At 55.7% G+C, this 17668-nt stretch overlaps 11 protein-coding genes across 11 annotated transcripts in view; 6 read left to right on the forward strand and 5 right to left on the reverse strand.

The window, feature by feature from the left end:
• Positions 1-399: 399 nt before the first annotated feature.
• On the reverse strand, positions 400-1760 carry M421DRAFT_239681 (uncharacterized protein). The gene is made up of 4 exons (XM_033588475.1): positions 1551-1760; positions 1264-1493; positions 1093-1208; positions 400-1038 (listed from the first exon to the last, which is right to left on the reverse strand). Exons 1-4 carry the CDS (start codon positions 1674-1676, stop codon positions 710-712), a joined length of 801 nt encoding a protein of 266 aa, XP_033445821.1. The 5' UTR covers positions 1677-1760; the 3' UTR covers positions 400-709.
• Positions 1761-1886: 126 nt separating this feature from the next.
• On the forward strand, positions 1887-3175 carry M421DRAFT_423662 (3-hydroxyacyl-CoA dehydrogenase type-2). Its single transcript, XM_033593534.1, has 4 exons — positions 1887-2469; positions 2518-2870; positions 2923-3095; positions 3148-3175. The coding sequence occupies exons 1-3, from the start codon at positions 2064-2066 to the stop codon at positions 3070-3072; spliced, it is 909 nt and encodes a 302-aa protein (XP_033445822.1). The 5' UTR covers positions 1887-2063; the 3' UTR covers positions 3073-3095; positions 3148-3175.
• Positions 3176-4584: 1409 nt separating this feature from the next.
• M421DRAFT_423663 (uncharacterized protein) lies at positions 4585-4896 on the forward strand. Its single transcript, XM_033593535.1, has 2 exons — positions 4585-4741; positions 4793-4896. The coding sequence occupies exons 1-2, from the start codon at positions 4643-4645 to the stop codon at positions 4868-4870; spliced, it is 177 nt and encodes a 58-aa protein (XP_033445823.1). The 5' UTR covers positions 4585-4642; the 3' UTR covers positions 4871-4896.
• Positions 4897-5638: 742 nt separating this feature from the next.
• M421DRAFT_94651 (uncharacterized protein) lies at positions 5639-6408 on the forward strand (the record flags this gene model as incomplete). Its single annotated transcript, XM_033598222.1, has 3 exons — positions 5639-5817; positions 5890-6032; positions 6080-6408. The coding sequence occupies 3 exons, from the start codon at positions 5639-5641 to the stop codon at positions 6406-6408; spliced, it is 651 nt and encodes a 216-aa protein (XP_033445824.1).
• Positions 6409-7039: 631 nt separating this feature from the next.
• Positions 7040-8053, forward strand: M421DRAFT_423665 (uncharacterized protein). The gene is made up of 2 exons (XM_033593536.1): positions 7040-7914; positions 7968-8053. The coding sequence occupies exons 1-2, from the start codon at positions 7359-7361 to the stop codon at positions 7970-7972; spliced, it is 561 nt and encodes a 186-aa protein (XP_033445825.1). The 5' UTR covers positions 7040-7358; the 3' UTR covers positions 7973-8053.
• A 1997-nt stretch (positions 8054-10050) lies between these two features.
• On the reverse strand, positions 10051-11220 carry M421DRAFT_69776 (NMT1-domain-containing protein; the record flags this gene model as incomplete). Its single annotated transcript, XM_033596641.1, has 3 exons — positions 10051-10974; positions 11024-11126; positions 11186-11220. The coding sequence occupies 3 exons, from the start codon at positions 11218-11220 to the stop codon at positions 10051-10053; spliced, it is 1062 nt and encodes a 353-aa protein (XP_033445826.1).
• Positions 11221-11773: 553 nt separating this feature from the next.
• M421DRAFT_239715 (alpha/beta-hydrolase) lies at positions 11774-13811 on the reverse strand. The gene is made up of 3 exons (XM_033588477.1): positions 13470-13811; positions 12967-13418; positions 11774-12917 (listed from the first exon to the last, which is right to left on the reverse strand). Exons 1-3 carry the CDS (start codon positions 13651-13653, stop codon positions 12108-12110), a joined length of 1446 nt encoding a protein of 481 aa, XP_033445827.1. The 5' UTR covers positions 13654-13811; the 3' UTR covers positions 11774-12107.
• A 491-nt stretch (positions 13812-14302) lies between these two features.
• On the reverse strand, positions 14303-14866 carry M421DRAFT_69708 (uncharacterized protein; the record flags this gene model as incomplete). Its single annotated transcript, XM_033596632.1, has 1 exon — positions 14303-14866. The coding sequence occupies one exon, from the start codon at positions 14864-14866 to the stop codon at positions 14303-14305; it is 564 nt and encodes a 187-aa protein (XP_033445828.1).
• Positions 14867-15056: 190 nt separating this feature from the next.
• M421DRAFT_239703 (splicing factor 3B) lies at positions 15057-15761 on the forward strand. The gene is made up of 2 exons (XM_033588476.1): positions 15057-15461; positions 15512-15761. Exons 1-2 carry the CDS (start codon positions 15219-15221, stop codon positions 15521-15523), a joined length of 255 nt encoding a protein of 84 aa, XP_033445829.1. The 5' UTR covers positions 15057-15218; the 3' UTR covers positions 15524-15761.
• A 270-nt stretch (positions 15762-16031) lies between these two features.
• Positions 16032-16687, reverse strand: M421DRAFT_103110 (ankyrin repeat domain-containing protein; the record flags this gene model as incomplete). The annotated part of the gene is made up of 3 exons (XM_033586874.1): positions 16032-16369; positions 16424-16622; positions 16673-16687. 3 exons carry the CDS (start codon positions 16685-16687, stop codon positions 16032-16034), a joined length of 552 nt encoding a protein of 183 aa, XP_033445830.1.
• Positions 16688-17105: 418 nt separating this feature from the next.
• The window catches only part of M421DRAFT_423669 (uncharacterized protein), a 1363-nt gene continuing 800 nt past the window's right edge, over positions 17106-17668 (forward strand). Inside the window, exons 1-2 of the mRNA XM_033593537.1 lie at positions 17106-17149; positions 17200-17418. Coding sequence (XP_033445831.1) covers positions 17220-17418 — 199 coding nt within the window. The 5' untranslated portion in view covers positions 17106-17149; positions 17200-17219. The remainder of the gene's footprint in view (positions 17150-17199; positions 17419-17668) is intronic.

The following is a 17668-nucleotide window of genomic DNA, read 5'->3' on the forward strand; positions in this document are numbered from 1 at the left end:
TTGCTTCTCGTCCATGGTGGCGATGTTGCCGATTCTCTCGACTTCGGTCTTCCAGAAGTCGCGGTCTGAGTGTTCAGTTTGAAGCGCCATGATATTGGAAAGTCTCGAGACTGGTGATGAAGTGATGCTCTATCTGTTCGAGAGCTGTGGAGCCTGGATATGGGAAGTGACTGCGTCGATCATGTTATATGCGCACGCTACCTCACGTTTGCATAACTGTAACGTGCCGCACTATGAGGATCCTTGGCCCGAAGTCTGGGGCAACCGATCCCGTTGCTGTAAGCCCGTCTCGAGAGGCACCTCATACGCTCCTAGTCCCCTGAGTATCCCCTCACTGGTGCATTTCCCCGCATCACGTGACCTCGGGAATCCTTTTCCGACTAAGTCACGCACCAGGCGACGATCATACATGATGATGCGGGGAAGGATGTTACGGAGAGCAGCTGGAGTCCCCGATATGGGCCTGGCGCTAGCTGCGGATGCGTGTCGGGGACTCGATCTGAAAGCGAATCAGCTGAGGGCGCAAGCTGAACGTGGTATAATGTGCCGAGTATCTTGGCTCGCGGCATTCTGTTGACAAGGTTTTCGTTCGATGCTCGTCTCAACGCGACAGTATATTGCAGATGGATAGGTCTTGATCCAGGGGTTTAATCTCTATAACGCCATGAGATGTATACGTCCTTCGCTGCTCCGAAAGCTCCCTCCAAGATCACGATTTTTGGACCTCATGTTCAATGTCTGCAACTCTTGGAACTCTATGCAATCGTAGTTGGCAGAAGCTCGCTACGAGTTCGATCTGTCTGTATGTGAGCGTGGAGGGCTCGACCATGCTGGCGCGCCAACTTACACATTGCTGAAGAGTTTCGGTATCTTCCATACTCACACCAATTCTTCTCGTACCCCTGAGATGCCAGCCGGTCTCTCTGGGCAGGTTTTGTATCATGATACCAGATAGGACTGTGATCTCAGTCTCTATATCGTTCAGTATGCTGTGATCAGAGAGATAGAGTCCATATGTGATCTGCTTGCTTGTCCAATCTACATATTGCGTCAGACATGTGGTTGAAACAGAGAGTGATTTTGAGGACCTACCGAAGTCTCGTTGCGACGCCAGCACGTTATCAATCGCGCCTTGGTTGTGTTGGTACAGACGGTTCTGCCACTCGAAGCCACGCCTCGCGTTCGCCTCATCGCATTGCCATCCCTCTCTAGTACGATTCAGCTTGTGTTCGCTGACTAGTTTTGGCTTGGAAATCCGCTCACCTTGAAAACGTGTAGTCCTTGTCTTCTGGTTTCGTTACTGCATCGATATCGAAGATTGCTTCCAAAGGCTTGCATACACCAATGATGACAATGAGCTTGAAGAGCGTCTCTCTTATTCTTCGCATCAAAGCCTGTCGCTCTGCTGGGCTCTGATGTTCGGGTCGCTTGATGAGTTCCTTGTAAAGGAGAGGCGCAAAGCCAGGCTGGCCACCGCCTACCATAGCCGCGAGCTATTAGCGTCAGCACATGAAATCATCTCAAAGGTCAGTCCAAGGTGTTTAGCTAACAGTCAGAATGTACCACTTGTCGTCGCCCAATGATTTTGATGGAAACAACTGTTCCGCCGCTTTGAACATGGCAAGAGCGTCATCATCCGTGGGGTCGCGAGGTATGGGTATGTCGTGAGCAGTCATGTTGGTTCCCTGTTCGCGATGTGCTGGAAATGTAAAGACTTCTGCCGTAGATGAACAAACACATCTTTGCCATCTCGATCCGGGTGATGGAAGGAGCAGTGGGGCGCGCGAACCGGACGCGTCCTCCACACGCGTTCATTAGCGCCGTGCGGGGTCGTCGGGAAGGTGCAAGTCTCCCCGACTCACCCTGCAGACATCATGTCGGCAGTATTCATCATGGGCAGACTGCTTGAGACGCCTGGAGCAGGCCCGTGCAGCAAAGGTCGGCATGTCATTATCCCAGCAAAGCACATAAGCGCTCGCCCTTCCTGATTGCCCGATCAATCTTGCATGCACAGCTGCAGGCACTCTCTACCTCCTAGCACGCTCATCAAAACGACAATCAAGATGTCTGCCTTCTTCCTACCGTCTGGACATCCGAAGACCGTCATTGTCACAGGCGGAGCTGGAGGCATCGGTGCTCAGACGATACGCACCTTCCATGCACATGGCTGCAACGTAGTGATTGCTGATCTATCCTTCGCAAAAGGTGCTGCCGAATCTCTCATTGCCTCGCTATCAGAGCCAAGTCGTGCTCTCTTTCATGAGACCGATATCACTGACTGGCAAGCTATGCGCAATTTGTTCAGGAGCACGAAAGAGAAGTTTGGTCAAGTCGACATCGTCATTGCAAACGCTGGGTTGATGGAAAGCATAGGCTTCTTCGACTTCGACGAGGACGAGACCGGTGAACTGAAAGAGCCAAAAGAGGCGTACAAGATCATCGATGTCAATTTAAAGGGCTCAATGAACAGTAAACGCTTCCTCAATTGAGTGCTCTTACAGAGCTGACACACAACAGCACTCAGACTCGCGATGCATGCGATGCAGTCAAACGATCAGGACGCTGATGGTGCACGAGGATCGGTGATTCTGATTGCATCAACGTCAGGGTACTTTGGTGGCACCAGTGTAGTCTCGTACATTTCATCGAAGCACGGTGTTGTTGGCTTAGCTCGAGCATCGCAACGAAGAGCAGCTGAGCTGGATGTGCGGGTCAATGTAGTAGCACCATTCTTCACGCCTACTCACATCACTACCGGCTATTCGGAGAAATGGAGAGAGAGGGGCTTGCCAGCAAACACTGTAGAGGGCGTCGCTGATACTATCGTGACTACGAGTACTGATCCCACAAGAAAGGGTCACAGCGTCATGGTAATTCAACTCATCACAAGTCTATGGAACGATTGCTAACGCGGCTCATCAGGTAGCAGGGAGCTTTGTGAAGGAGATTGAAACGGCAAGAACAGCATTGACAAAAGACTGGCTAGGCGAGGACATCGCGAATGTCATGGCGGAAGGAGGCAAGTTCTTCGATGATATGGGGGGTTACACTCTGCCGAAAGCCCGACCTTAGGCCACTATAGAGGTAATAGAACGAAGTAAGAGTGATCTATAAATGCTGATCATTAGATCGATTATAGATTCCGCTCCGACGAACTTCGCTCCTTAACCAGTCACAGCAACGATGGTGCGCCGCAGTGTTCGCACTTTTGTCAAGATCTTTTAGCCTTGCTGTGATTACCTTTCGAGAGCTGCGAGGCTCATAAGTTTGGGACGCCTGCTCTGCTCACGTCAATAGTCTGGACGAGAACCATGTACAAGCGGAAATTGCAACATTCGACTCAAGATTGTGGTCGAGGAAGTCGTGTGGACCAGGAACTGACGCATCGGCGGCATCCGAGTTGGAACACAGTGGCTGCAAAACTGATTGCAAGTGACCACTTGATGATCGTCACCAAGATCGTTGACAAAAGAATTTAAACGACACACGCGAGGTATATATGACGGGGTCAAGACAGATACATGGTCGCGGGCATGCGGACAGCAAGTCATGGGCTCTTTGCTACACAAAGGTCATGAGCAAGCTGCGTGCTCAACCTCGCGACATTCAAACCCATCTCCAAGGTGCCTGTTCCATTTTTACGTCTCTTCACATTTTCGCTTTGAACTGGTATGTATTCTGCGCAGCCTACCCAGCAAAATGACCATCTGTCCGAATGCGAGCTTGTGTCGCTTCGCGGAACCTCAGACGATGCACAGCAAACTTTGAATGAAGATGTGATCTAAAAATCGTACACATCCGCGCAGGAGCAGAATCTGAGCGCAGGCACGCTTCTCGACTGGCCGAACGACCCTACTAATCCGGTGAACAGATCCTCGGACCCTGCCATGCAGATTTCGAGCCACGCGCTATTGCCCGGTCTTGACTCGGACCAAGCTTACCCCAACGTAACAGCTATCCGACACGAGTTCGAACTTCGCACAGCCCAAATGGTGGTCATCGAGTCTGTCCCGGAAACGACCCTGGAGGCCAAAGTACATTTTCGGGACGTTCCTGGGGATCAGAACTGGCCAGCGCACTTCCGCACCTATGGGAATCTTCAGACTCTTCTAATACCCGTCGCAGATCACATCGCACCTCCGTGGTCGGACGAGGATGGGTGCACTGAGGTCATTGGTGCTCTACGTCCCGCCGCAAGCGACTGAGATCGCATATATTTTCTTTCCGGAACGCTCAGCCATGGAATTATTTGAGAACATCGAAGAATTGTTACTGTTGGCTGGTAGGCAATAGCGGGCTGGTGGGGATGAACAAGATATCTTCGACCTAAGTGCGTCGGTACGTGAAGCTTTGCGAACAGTAACTCAGGACTAGATGCACAACATCTTTGGAGTCGAAGGATGAGTGGAAATCGAAGGATAGCTCTCAAGGTATGACCTTCAGATAGTCAGTGACTGATTGAGTCAGACCCTGGATCTACAAGAAATTGCTTGAAACACGGTCCAGGGTTTTCGGTTCATTGCAAAAACCTTGAAAGCTTCTAGCATTCCAAGCTTTCTTTTAACTTCAACCGAGAACTTTCCACGAAATCTACGAAACAAAATCCCACCGCATCAGCACAACTACCATCACCACCTCCAGCATGAAATCTGCGACCATACTCAGCGCTTTCGCCCTGTGTGGCACTATCGTGTCTGCACTACCAGCCAGGCTTCCCTGGGCTACTGCGCTTTCGCATACCGTATGTACGGCGTTCCTTCCTATTGGTGTAATGTCATTGATAAAAAGACAGCCACGCGCAGTCAGCAAGTGCCATATCCGCGACTGCCTTGAAAAATGTGGAAATAGTAATGTCTGCAGCACCATTTGATGAGGCAAGATCAAGGTATCTCAGAAGCATGAGCCTGATCACTGGAAGCTTGAAGTTGGCATCTTGTGCAGTACGCTCCATGCTACGATGATGAATTTGAGTCTGCAGATAGTGCAATTGTCAAAGCTACTGTAGCAATAGTAAGAACGGTTGCTCGCCAAGACGGCAGTTACTGACTACCAATGCTCGTGTTCAAAGCTCACGTGCAATCTGCCGTCTAGATAGCAAGAGGATCGCCATAAGGATCGTGATATCGATAATCTTGCTGCAGTACGGGCGGATACGCTTGCCGGTCAGTTCAGGTGCAAATGCCCTGATATCAGCGTTAGGTATTAGATCTTTCGCTCTGCACGAAGTTCACAGCCGCTGCAGTTTACCTGCACGCATTAGTTCGAACTTCCTTTGGTCCACTAATGCATCGAACACGTCCCATCGATGCCATTTGGAGCTGGGACAATGCTGACCCCGACCGGAACGTCTACATGGAAGGATGCGACCGGCGTGGCAGATACAAGGTAGTGATCCCAGCGTATCGTTACTGACCGCACTTCTCGGGCACACCTTGTATGACGAATCGCAGTAGAGTGTTCTGACATAGAAAGGTCTAATGTGGCAGCCGCAACAGATACCGCGATGTCGGTGGCAGAGTATAAAGCATCAAGGGTCGTCGAGTCGCCGAAGTCACACCAGGTCCACCCTTGCACTCCGCAGCAGTAGTCCTTGCACATTCATTATCATATTCCTTGAAGAAACATTCGTTTCAAGGCCATGAAGCTTCCAAATGTCCTCGTTGCTGGTCTGGCCAGCAGCGCTAATGCGCTCAAGTTCCAGGAGAACAAACTCCTGGCTGCTGAAGGGATGCTCAGGCTTGGCTTTCATCTGGCAAAGAACAGTCTTCCAGCCGCAGGGACGTGCACGTTGGACAAGGTGTCAGTCCGCAGGGAATGGTAAGTTGACCACACTCGCATCCATACATCCGCAACGACTTACACCGATTCCGGGCAACATTACCTGGTAAGGAGAGGATCGCCTTTACCGATGCCGTCATTTTCCTTCATAAATTGCCCGCAGACTCCAGCTTCCGTTGCACCCGGCGCAAAAAGTCGCTACGACGACCTCGTGGTGACACACATCCAGCAGTCGAACTACATCCACGGCACTGGTAACTTCTTGACTTGGCACCGTTATTTTACCTGGTCCTTTGAGCAGATGTTGAGGAACGAATGTGGTTGGAACGTGTCAAAGATCTAAGCGATATGGTCTTGACAGGGCACTGGCAAGAAAACACATGGCGAGTTCCAAGTGCCCCAGAGTTCATTTTCTTGTTAATTAGACAACAAGAAAAAGGGGCAAGACTGGATCAGCGAAAGCGAACTACGCACGTAGAGAAGAGAGCGATTGGGTCCAGTTCAGACACTTCTTTCTCCATGTTTCAAGGGTCACATCACGCGTCTGCCATAACTGGTCGCGAGCGGTTCTCGCGACTCGAGACAGAGACAGTGGGTGCCCTCCAATCCGCTGGATCCAGGTCCAAGTGAGATTCGCTTCCCAATCAACTGGAACATCTGATGTGAAGACCAGCGCGGTTCTTAGTGAGTGATGAGATCAATCGCGGAGCAATATTTCCATCCATCTCATCAAGTATTCCTGAATGCCGTGGCAACTCGACGTGTGGTTGACAGCGCTGCGGACCGCGCTGCAGCAGAGATCAAAACAATGCGGCGGTGGGGCGGCTTCGCGTTTCTATCCCCACAATTCAGCATGCTGGGCGAATGAAGAAGTGCCGCGTGCTCCTACAGCATGCTGGGTCGAATCAGACTGTGAGGAACTACTCACTTCGGCCAAATTAGAAGGCGTTGCTGCTAGACGCTGCAGCTCTCAGCTCGTCAACTTGGTTGCGTGAAAGCGCGACGTGTTATTATGGCTGTCGAGTGGACGGACACAGCCCCGCCGCTGTGCGAGTACTGACAAAGACTTTGCGAGTCTTGGTCAGTTCGAATGGAAAGGAGAGGAATGTAGCGAATAATGAAGCACGATGTTTGACAATAGCCAGGCTGCCGCGATATGACTGGCTCTGGGGTACGGAGGATGACGCTGCATGGGCGGGCCGCACCTGCCCAACTTAAGCGCCTAAAGTTGCACGGACAAAAGTAAACAGAGCGACGCCGAGGAAGAGCAGCTCGCAGAAAAGTACCCGTATCCATGTCTGACCCTGTTGTGAACACAGTCCGACGTTTGAACGCTCTGCAATTGCTTTTTATGGGGTTCTGACAGTCGCTGCTCGAAGATTCGCCCGCGTATTTGCACTTGGCCTCACCGCTCGCTCCCCACGCAAGGCACGGCCGTTGATGCCCTGCTGCCAACGCACCTCCGCGGTCGCACATACCGCCGAACGCTCTGAGTAACACCAAATCTGCCCAACTCGTTCATCCTCCCCACCGAACGCTTGCCGTAACCCGCATCATCGCCCTTGCGGGCACAACCCGTCATGAACGGCCCTCCTCCACCGCCGCCGAAGCATGGCGAGAATCCGAAGACCACAGGAGGCAGCCATGCTCCTCCGGGCAGTGGCGGCGGCCTGCCCCCTGGCAACTACGACATCTTCATCATACCACCACACTCATCGGGCGGTGGGTTCGTGTACCTCCCAAGCCTCCAGGTGCAGCGCAACAGCTTCATAGCGGGCATCGCCAGCACCCTCGCTAGCATTGCCGTCTGGAAGGTCATGGAGCCCCATGTGAAACAGTACTTCCAGATGGCCACCCAGAGCGTCTCGTCAGGCAACAATGGCACGATACTGCTGCTGGTGCTCGTGGGCGTTGCAGGCTGGGTCTTCGGTCAGACACAAGGTGGAGGCAAGTTCGGTGCCTTTGGACCAGGAAGCGGACCTCAAGGTGCAACAGGAGCCGGAGCTGGTGCTGGTGCAGCGGGCGCAGGTGCTGGTTACCAACACGGTTCACCGCCGCCCAACGGAAATTTCCCTGGTGCTGGCGGTCCTCCACCACAGGGCGCATCAGGCAGCTGGGGTGGATATCAACAACATGGTGCGTCATCACCACCTCCAGACGATGCCGAGTCAACATTTAAGAAAGAACAGGCTAAAGCTGAGGAGGAGCGCAAACGCGCTGAGGAGGAGGAGGCGAGGAAGAAGGCTGAGGCGAAGCGGAAAGAAGACGATGCGAGACGCGCCAAAGAAGAGGCAGACCGGAAACGGGCGGCAGAGGAGAGACGCAAGCGAGACGAAGAGGAGCGCAGACAAGCAGAGGCGCAAAGAAGGAAACTTGAAGAGCAGGCACAGAGGCTTGCTGAAGAAGCAAAGAAGATAGCAGACGAAGTGGCCCGGAAGGCAGCCTGGGAAGAGCTAAAGAGAGCAGAGGAAGCAAGAAAGAAGCGTGAAGAAGAAGAGAAAGCCAAAGAGGAGGCAGCCAAACAAGCACGAGCAAAGGCTGAAAAAGAGAAGTGGGAGAAGATGCGACAGCGCGAGCGAGAGCAACGTGAGCGCGAGGCTCGCGAACGACTTGCAAAAGAAAAGGCAAAGAAGTTGCAAGAGCAGCGCGAGAAAGAAGACGCTGAACGAGAGGCTCGTGAAGCCGCAGCCAGAGCAGCCATTGAGAAGGAGATCCGAGAGAAGCTTGAGGCTGAGCAGAAGGCCAAGGCTGCCGAGGAAGCAGCGAGGAAGGCTGAAGACGAGAAAGCCGCCGCAGAAGCTGCCGCCGCCAGAGAGAAAGCAGCTGCTGAAGCTGCCGGCCTAAAAGCAAAGGCTGACGCTGAACGAGCTGAGCGGCTCAAGGCTGCACGAGAGCGAGCCCAGCGCGACCGAGAAGCGCGACTCAAGGCAGAGGCTGACAGAATCAAGGCAGAAGCCGCTGCGGCGGCACCAGATCCCAGTACTGGCCGAAGGTCTACAACATATGGTGGTATCGGTGGCGGCGAGCGTCTCGATCCTTACGCAGGCGCTCGAAGTCCGCCCATACCCTCGCCCTCTGTCACTTCGACACAATCTTCGCCCATCAAAGCCACGGTGTCGCCGAAGAAAACTTATGAGAAGCCAACTGCCAAGTCGTACTTTGGCACAGAGGCACGGTCAAGCGCATCGCGCTCGCACGTCTCTTCTGCATACTCCGAGTCTTCCTACGCCGAGTCGATCTCTACCGCACGAACAACACCGCCGGCTTCTCAACGAGGGCCATACTCCACAGCCGATCCGAACAAAATCATCATCAAAGCGGTATATCTATTCAACGATCTCTTCCCAAAGCCAGTGGCGCAGTTGGTGGCCAGTGTTGGCAAGGTGACCGATGGATTAGTCCTGAAGATCCAGTCGGAAGGTCTTTTCATCGACGACGACGTACGCAGTATACCGCAGCGCGAGTGGGATGTGAAAGCTTGGACGTTGAAGCTGGTCGAGGTAAGCATATCATGGAAGCACACTGATTGGGAACATACTGACTCGGTATAGACCGGCACCCAACCTTCGAAAGGCCTGCACATCCTGCGTGCTTCAGTCCGCGACGCCGACGGGAAGAAGTACGTCTTCCTCATCGACGATTCTGAAAGCTGGAAACTTGCGCTCGGTCTGCAACGCTTGCGTAAGGGCAGTCAGGTTCGCAGCTTGCAGAACAGCCAGATGGCACCAAACGATGTCATCAGGCTTCTGAACACAGTTCCTCCTCTTTCATGAGCAGCAGTACAGCGAGGAGGTGATCGATCGATTGACAAGAGAGAGAAAACTACAGTGTCGCGATATACGTGTTGTCGAACGCCTGGAATGCTTGGACATGACGGCATTCCTGACGTGCGTTGGCGACATTCTTGGGAAGGAGCGAGCAAGCGAGCGATTTGATGAGATATACCCTCTTTTTCTGAAAAGCCTTATCTGCATCAGCATAAGCGGCGGAGTTTTGCATAGTTCTTTTTGTTCGAGTAGACGTGCTTCGGGTGTTGGCGTTGCTGGAGCGTGTTGAGTAAGCCTACTTGTAGATATCGAGCGCAGAGCATTCTTCATGTCACGACATTCGTATCAGTTCGCAATATTCCCTTGTTGTCAATATCTGATCAGCAGTTCTGAATCATCATTCACATGAAAGTACGGCAGTTTAAGCCGACGTAATGTAAAAGAGTGACTGTTTATTGGCCCTACTTCACGCTCTCGACTGCCCTTGCGGCAACACAGAGACGCTTCAAGCCTCCGCAGGCGCAGCAGCACCGACAACGGTCTTTGCAGCAATAGACTCAAGACGCTTGAAGCCCCCACTTTGCTTGACACCCTGCTGCAGCACAACCATCCTCTTCTGATCACCCGTCGGATCCGCACTCTCCGCCTCCAGCCCCCACTGCAGAAACGCGTTGGTGTAGTTGGGCGCAAAATCGTCCCCCAGCACGCCCAGCCGCTTGCCGTACCGCGTCACCTTGTCCCAGTCGCGGGCCACGTTCTGCAGATCCGGGCTGAAGTAGGCAAAGCTGCGCTCGAACATGTGGTGGTTCGTGCGCGAGTCGAGCGCGGGCTTGAAGGCGACGAGCTCGCGCCACGCCTGCTCGGGCTGCGCGAGTACAAAGTCGGTTGCGCGCTTGCACGCGCGCATGAAGGCGCGCACGTCGTCGCCATGGGCGGCGAGGAACGCGTCGTTGGCAATGTACAGGATGCTGCAGAAGCAGCAGCAGCCCAGCTGGGCCAGCTCGTCGATGCGCAGCATCTTGACCTCGTCGGGGGCGCGGCCCTGCGCGACAAGCCAGTCCTCGAGCTCGACCATCTGCACGTTCTCCAGGCCGATGCCCGCGTCGATGTCGCCGGCGATGATGCTGCGGGTCACGTTCATGCCGACGCGGACGGCGGTGTAGTCGGACGGCGCCATGCCGTAGTGCGCCGTCAGCTCGTCGAGCTGGATCTTGCCGAACTCGCCGACGTAGCCGATGCGCTTGCCCTTCAGCGTGGTGAAGTCTGGCGTGATGCCCGAGCTCGTCAGGTACACGACGCCAGTGAAGGGCTCGTTGAGCAGCGAGCCGATGGAGGAGACTGGGAAGCCGCGCGCGGCGGCGGCGAGGGTGTGGATCATGGCTTTGAAGCCGAGGTCGACTTTGCCCGAGCCGATGATCTCGGTGACGTCCTTTGTGGTGTTAGCGGTGATGGATGAGATCAGGGTTGGAACAGCGTACGCTGGGGTCGTTGGGCTCGAGGAGCGCGACTTTGATGCCTTCATCTTTGAAGTAGCCCTTTGCTTGAGCGAGGTAGAGAGGGGCGTGGTACGGGGTGGCGTGCCTGTTATTGATATCAGTTCTACTTCATGTTGACCAATGACATTGGAGATGATCACAAACCAGTTGGTCAAGAAGGTGATCTTGTCAGTAGACATGTTGGCGAAGATTTGCTGGGAAAGTCAGTACGCCAGAGGCGCGGGGGACGGGACCAAGAAAGCAGCTTGTCCTTTCGCTGGAATTATCCAGATCAAGTTTAAACGGTATAATCTCAGAACAAGCCCATCTCCAGCCCGCCGTGCCTGCCGCGAGATTGTGGTCTCGAAGCCGACACGGAGGACTGGAAATAAGCTTGAACACCCGCCATGCATGCTTCAGATTTGAGAAAATACCTGTCGATGTCATGTCGACGTCGCTTGACTGTGATCTCCCATTGGGCGAAGAGGAGAGGCAGTGTGCCCCAGTTGCTTCCTTCACAGCATCGTACCGGTGCTTTTGTGGTGGTGTTGGAGAGGGGTGAGACGTAATCAGATTCGATTGTACAATTCGAACCTGGGTATTGATGGACCGGAGATCTGACTTTATACTCGTCTCTGGGCATCGCCGAGCTTCGCTACAGTTCAACAAATCGCTCATCTGCCAGCGGGGCAGTGAGGGGTACGAGTCGCTTCAGACGTCAAGCTGCATGGTCATCCCACTTGGTGTATCCATCAATTTGTCTCTGGTCCCCATGCGGACGCGGGAGTTGTGCGCCGCGTCGTCTGATTTGCTGTCTGGCCGTTCCGGGTGGGACCTTGATGAGCGAAACCTCACTTTACCCGCCGTTTACCGCAACACCAGCTCTTCATTGAAGGCCTCATTATCAAACGTGATAGACAGAGATGAATCGTGTGTAAATTTGGCAATGCCGTCCGGCAGTCCGCGCAAAGACGTCACGATGCCGATGTTCGATGAATTTCAGCATCGATACATTGGTTGGCTACACCTTGAGATAGTCAACCACATGCTCTTGGTGCCGGGTTCCCAGATCAGGTACAATGGCATCTTAGATCTCCTCGATGACTTTGACGTTGAGCATCCCAGCAAACGGTGTTGCCTTGCCCACAGTAGACTCCTCACTCAGAGCCCATAGGGTCAGCTGCTCCAACACCACTCTAGCCGTAGGTTCGGTCGGCATCCAATGCCCGGCTTCCTTCACAACCAGTACCTGGGAGCCGCTAACAAGATACTCTCTAACGTTGTCGAGAGCCAGCCTCAGGTCGAACGCTGGATCGCGTTCCCCAAGCACGAGCGTAGTGGGAGCCTTCAAAGCGCCTCTAGGAGCGACACCAGACGCTCGATCGTTGCCGGCACGAAGCTCGTACAGCGCGGCAGTAGTCTCCAATGACTTCTCCCATCGTCCCATGAAGACACCCTCGCGGTAGATTCGTATCTTCTCCGACATTCCACGATCCTTGATCCGCTGTCGTACCGATTCGCCATAGCGGAGGCCTCCAACCGGCTGGTCGACCAGCTGAGATGCTCCGGGACCCGTGGACAGACACATTGCCTCTGCAGCATCTTTAGGGCTCAGCCTCGCGAGGACATCTTCGCCCTTTCTTTGCGGGCCTGTGCCGAGACTGTGTATGACACGCAGGAACCAGTAGTTGCCGAAGGTGGCGAAGAAGGCGTCCAGAGGTGCAGGCAGATGGAAGCAAAATATGTAAAAAGACCTGCTGAACTGCGATCGTACTGGCTTGAGGGCCCGGAAGGCGTTCTTGATGAGAGCGGTATTGGCAGGACTCTTGATCCACGTGCGCAGCATCTGACGAGCCAGTGTCCACTGCGAGATGGCGTTATTGGCAGTCGCGTGAGGCTGTTCGTATTAGCAGGGAGGCAATCAAGGGTCTAACACGGCAACCTACGATGATGCCACTGGTGATGATGAAGCGATCGGCGAGCTCTGGGGCCTCAGAGGCAAGCCTGGCAGAGACGAGCGCTCCCCAATCGTGGCTGACCACGACGCACTTGCTGTCTGGCTGCAAGAACTGCTTCCTCACGCCGATGATGAACTCGGCCATGGCTTCGAGAAGCTCGTACGGGCCATAGTTCGGCAAGCTGTCGCTGCCACCGTAGCCAGGCAGGTCAACGGCAACGAGTGTGTGCGACTGCTGCAGCACGGGGTTCTGCAGGATGTGTCGCCACAGCAGGTACGAGTCGGGGAAGCCGTGCACGAAGATGGCTACGTTGCGGGGTGGAGGAGCGTCGGCGTTCGCGTTGACGACATAGTGGATGTTGACTCTGGTGGACGTGGTGAAGAAAGCGTGTCTGAAGCCTGGGAGCGGCTCGCGGTCGAGGGTCCAGTAGCTTTGCTGGGCTGGAACATGTCAGCCGCGTCCATGCCGCTGTTCTCTTGAACACAACGCACCGGCTTCTAGCTCCTTCTTCTCTTCGGCCGTGTCTCGAGGCTGCAAGACGCCATTCTTCCATGCAACCGTGACCCAAGTATAGCCCAGGCTGAAAAGTCCGAACCCAAGCTTGAAGACGAGCCAAGCCAAGCTCGCCAGCTTACCACTGGACTTCTTCGTCGTGAGGGCAGGAGAAGGAGGCATCGTCGTTGGTTGTTGCTACGCGACCCGCTGTGTGGAAGAAGAATTTCGAGAGAGTCGCGGTGTGGGGCGTTCACGGCGCGGCGATGACGGCCAGCAAACACACTCACCGAAGCAGCCGCGTTGGGCAGGTAGCTTCCATGGCGGCATGGGTGGAGATGGCAAGCACTGTGACATGTGCCCTTGCGTGTCAAGGGTCACATTGGGTGGTGATGGATGAGGTATGACGTGATTGGCCATAGCTCAGCATCCTGAGCAGTGGTCTTGTTAGAGGCATTGAATGCGGGGTCAGGTGAGCATCCAGTAGTCGCTAGTTTAAATGTCTGCAAACTGTTGTCACATATTCCTCGGTTCCACCACAGGGTGTGACGATGTCGCAGAGCTTTCAATAGAAGTTGCTGCCATCCAGGACGCTTGCTGCCACCCAGGACGCTTTCTGCCATCCAGGACGCTTTCTGCCATCCAGGACGCTTTCTGCCATCCAGGACGCTTTCTGCCATCCAGGACGCTTTGCGCCTTCAGGAGACAGAAGCACGCCGCCAAAGATGACTGAGTTCAGCTCTTGAACACAGTCTTGAGCGCCGTCCCGCCCTTGGTGCGCATCCCCGTGCTCCACTCTCTCCAACCTCCTAGTTCTCTGGGTATTAAAGCGTCACCTCCTCCCCTTCATCCTCTCCAGCACCCTAAGCTCCGCTTGCCGCTGTAACCTCAAATCGTCCAGCTCCCGCCTCACCCTGTCATTCGCCCTGACGGCCTTTTCTCTCGTCCGCATCCTGCGCCTGACCTCCTCAAGCCTGCTCTGCACCTCTGCGTCGACGGCTCGCTGTAGGGCCTTTACATCGCCGGGCGCAATGTCGCGCTCGGCCACAAACCGCAGCGCAAAGGCGCGCACGGCATGCGCACTCGGCCCGATGCCGCCCGTATGGTAGCCGTTGGCGTGGGTCAGCAGCAGCCCCGGTATGGGACTGGGGTGCGTGCGCAGGTGTGATGTGAGGGCGATGGGCAGATCGGCGGCGCTGATCATGGGCGGCTCGTCGGTCCTGCGGCGCGGCGAGGTGGCGGGCGGCGCGTGCAGAATGATGGCCATTAGCTCGTTCTCAAAGTCCTCGTTGTACGGGACTGTGTGCGGCGAGTAGTCGATTACGGGGGAGGTGGGCGACGAGGAGAGCCCGGGGGTGGGGAGGCGTGGGCGGGCGGGCGTGTCGGCGTCGGTCATGGTTGCGGGCGTGTCGACGTCGGTCATGGCTGTAGATGGAGGGCATGCGACGGCGATCTGACGGGTTTCGCGTTGCAGAACGGAGAGGGAGGCGGTGAGTGAGCGTTGCGACGGGAGGGTGTTGGTCGCATCGCGGTCGCCGTGTCCTAATCGATAAGAGAGGCCGAGCAGGCGCTTTGCGCCTTTCCCTTCCAGACACAGCCTTAATTACAGGACCGCGGAAGCAAGCAGACACAGTTCACACAACACCCAGAAGCAAGCAGATACAGTTCACACAACATACAGAACCAACCAGACACATCCGCATCCGCATCCACATCCGCATCCACATCCACATCCACATCCACAAACCATGGCCGACAAGCTCCGGGCCCAGCAGCAGCTCGAGGCGCTGCAAGCGCGATACATTGGCATCGGCTCAGCCGACACGAGCAAGCACGAGTGGACGTCGAACATGGCGCGGGACTCGCTCTCGTCGTTTGTCGGCCACCCGCCGCTGCTGCAGTACATGAGCATCGGGCTCGGGCAGCCGCGCGAGAAGACGCGGGTGCAGCTGCTGGAGCGCATGGTCAGGCCTGTGGGGCCGCCGCCCGAGGTGAGTGGACGGTCGAGCGTGGGTTGAGGGGCGTGGCTGATGGCGAACAGAGGGAGGATTGAGAGAAGCTGGAGAACAGTGGGAGGACGTTGGGATGACACGACGGCATGCCCATGCCGACCGCGGCAGGTCTACGCGCAAAGCAACACACAACACGCAACACGCAACGCGGCCACGGCCGAGCTAAGACCAGAAGCAGGACACGCGGTGAATGAGACAGGGTGGACAGGAAAAGTGACCAGGTATGGTGGACAGGAATGGTGGACAGGAAAGGCGAGGGCCTGGGCAGAGAGTCCGAGAGGTTGTGGGAAAGAGAGCAGCACATAGTCCATTCAATATGCATGCCAGTCCATTCGATATGCACGCCAGTCCATTCAATATGCATGCCAGTCCATTCAATATGCATGCCAGTCCGTTCAATATGCATGTCAGTCCATTCAATATGCACGCCAGTCCACTCAATATGCACGCCAGTCCACTCAATATGCATGCCAGTCCATTCAATATGCACAAGCCTCATCCACTCCATGCCGGTCCATGTTCAATACGCAGCCTCGTCCACTCCTCCCTCTACTCGCTGTCACTCGCACTCCCCGCGTCCCCCTCGTCGTCGTGCACGACATCGCCGCCCATCATCATGGCCACCTCGCCCTTGCGCAGCACCTCGCGCAGCTCGACATTGCGCGGGTCGACCAGCTCGCCCGGCTTCAGCTTGGCCTTGTTGCGTATCCGCGGGTCGCAGCCGGCGTCGAGCAGGATCTCGACGATCGGGGTGCCCGCGGGCCGCGCCGCGGGCGGCAGCGAGTTGGCGTAGCGCACGGCCTTGTGCAGCGGCAGGTCGCCCTCGATGCGGTCCGCGAGCTCGATCTCGAGGCCTTCCTGGTCGAGCAGCATGTCGAGCACTTCGTCTGCAGCGCGACTGGTCAGCATGTCTTCGAGTCTGTGTCCGTGAGGTCACGTACAGCTCCCGTAGCTCGCCGCGACATGCAGACACCCGTTGCCCAGGCCGTCGCGCGCGTCGTTGAGCACCTGCGCGACGTGGGCGGCGGGCGCCTTGCCGGCGGTGGACGCGGCCGCCGCGAGGTCGGCGATGGTTCCCTCGAGCAGGTCCGTGTTGTTGCGGCGGCAGGCTTCGAGGATGAGCTCGCGGGGAGACGCGCCCTGCTGCGTCAGCACCACTTGAACCACCCCGCTGCAGCGCGGCACCGTACCTCTTCATCCGCCATCTTTGGTCTCGTAGTCGTGTTTGGCGGGGTGGCGGCTGGTGGTGGCTTCGGCACTCGACGACGTGCTGCGGTATACCGTACAGCAGAAAGGGCGGGGGCAGGGACGACGCAGGAAACAGCTGAGGCGGAGGCGGAAGCAGAGGCAGAGGTGGAAGCAGAGGCAGAGGTGGAAGCAGAGGCAGAGGTGGAAGCAAAGGCAGAGGCAGAAGCGGAGGCAGAGGCGGAGACTGAGACTGAGGCAGTGCGACTCGCTCGTCAACTTGCGGTGACAGCCTCAATGTTTCATACGCGTTGGCGTCGAAACGTCGGCGCAGTGCATGGCCCCGCGCTCCTCCTTCGGGTCTAGTCAGGGTCCACTGTAACTTTCTCGCGCATCGTCACCCGCGCACTCGCACTCGAACTCCGACACCGATACCGACACCGATACCCACACCGATACATGCTCGCCGACGATGTTGCTCTGTACGCGCCCTTCCACCGTTCCCCCTCCCTGGTCTTAGCTAACGCCCCAGTCTGCCCCACATGCAGCAACATGCTACGCGTCTCGCGCGTGCCCCCCGGCGACCCAACGATCGAGCAATACGTCGGCCAGAACCGCTTCGAGTGCCTGACCTGCCCGTACCACTTCGTCATCAACAAGCGCTACTACGAGCGCAAGTACCTGAAGAAGAAGGAGGTCGAGGACATCCTGGGCGGCAAGGGCGCCTGGGACAACGTCGACAAGACCGAGGGTGCGTCTACCATTACTCTCCTTACCATTACTCTTCTTACCACGACTCTCCCTTCCATTACTCTTCTTACCATGACTCCTTCCCATGACTCTCCTTACCATTACTCTCCCTTCCATTACTCCTCTCACCGTTACTCTCCCTTCCATTACTCTCCTTACCATTACTCTTCTTACCATGACTCTCCTTACCATGACTCTCCCTTCCATTACTCTTCTTACCATGACTCCTTCCCATGACTCTCCTTACCATT

This window comes from Didymella exigua, assembly GCF_010094145.1.
Source record: "Didymella exigua CBS 183.55 unplaced genomic scaffold M421scaffold_28, whole genome shotgun sequence".
NCBI lineage: Eukaryota > Fungi > Ascomycota > Dothideomycetes > Pleosporales > Didymellaceae > Didymella > Didymella exigua.

Bases quoted from the DNA above. Each gene is read 5' to 3' on its own strand.
- M421DRAFT_423663 (XM_033593535.1), top strand. From the start codon at position 4,643: ATGAAATCTGCGACCATACTCAGCGCTTTCGCCCTGTGTGGCACTATC. The intron at 4,742-4,792 runs GTATGTACGGCG...ATAAAAAGACAG, and splicing joins CTACTGCGCTTTCGCATACC to CCACGCGCAGTCAGCAAGTG.
- M421DRAFT_423662 (XM_033593534.1), top strand. From the start codon at position 2,064: ATGTCTGCCTTCTTCCTACCGTCTGGACATCCGAAGACCGTCATTGTC. The intron at 2,470-2,517 runs GTAAACGCTTCC...GACACACAACAG, and splicing joins TTTAAAGGGCTCAATGAACA to CACTCAGACTCGCGATGCAT. The intron at 2,871-2,922 runs GTAATTCAACTC...GCGGCTCATCAG, and splicing joins GAAAGGGTCACAGCGTCATG to GTAGCAGGGAGCTTTGTGAA.
- M421DRAFT_423665 (XM_033593536.1), top strand. From the start codon at position 7,359: ATGAACGGCCCTCCTCCACCGCCGCCGAAGCATGGCGAGAATCCGAAG.
- M421DRAFT_239715 (XM_033588477.1), bottom strand. From the start codon at position 13,653: ATGCCTCCTTCTCCTGCCCTCACGACGAAGAAGTCCAGTGGTAAGCTG. The intron at 13,419-13,469 runs GTGCGTTGTGTT...GACATGTTCCAG, and splicing joins GAAGAAGGAGCTAGAAGCCG to CCCAGCAAAGCTACTGGACC. The intron at 12,918-12,966 runs GTAGGTTGCCGT...TAATACGAACAG, and splicing joins TCATCACCAGTGGCATCATC to CCTCACGCGACTGCCAATAA.
- M421DRAFT_239703 (XM_033588476.1), top strand. From the start codon at position 15,219: ATGGCCGACAAGCTCCGGGCCCAGCAGCAGCTCGAGGCGCTGCAAGCG.
- M421DRAFT_239681 (XM_033588475.1), bottom strand. From the start codon at position 1,676: ATGACTGCTCACGACATACCCATACCTCGCGACCCCACGGATGATGAC. The intron at 1,494-1,550 runs GTTAGCTAAACA...TGACGCTAATAG, and splicing joins ACAAGTGGTACATTCTGACT to CTCGCGGCTATGGTAGGCGG. The intron at 1,209-1,263 runs GTGAGCGGATTT...GAATCGTACTAG, and splicing joins AAGGACTACACGTTTTCAAG to AGAGGGATGGCAATGCGATG.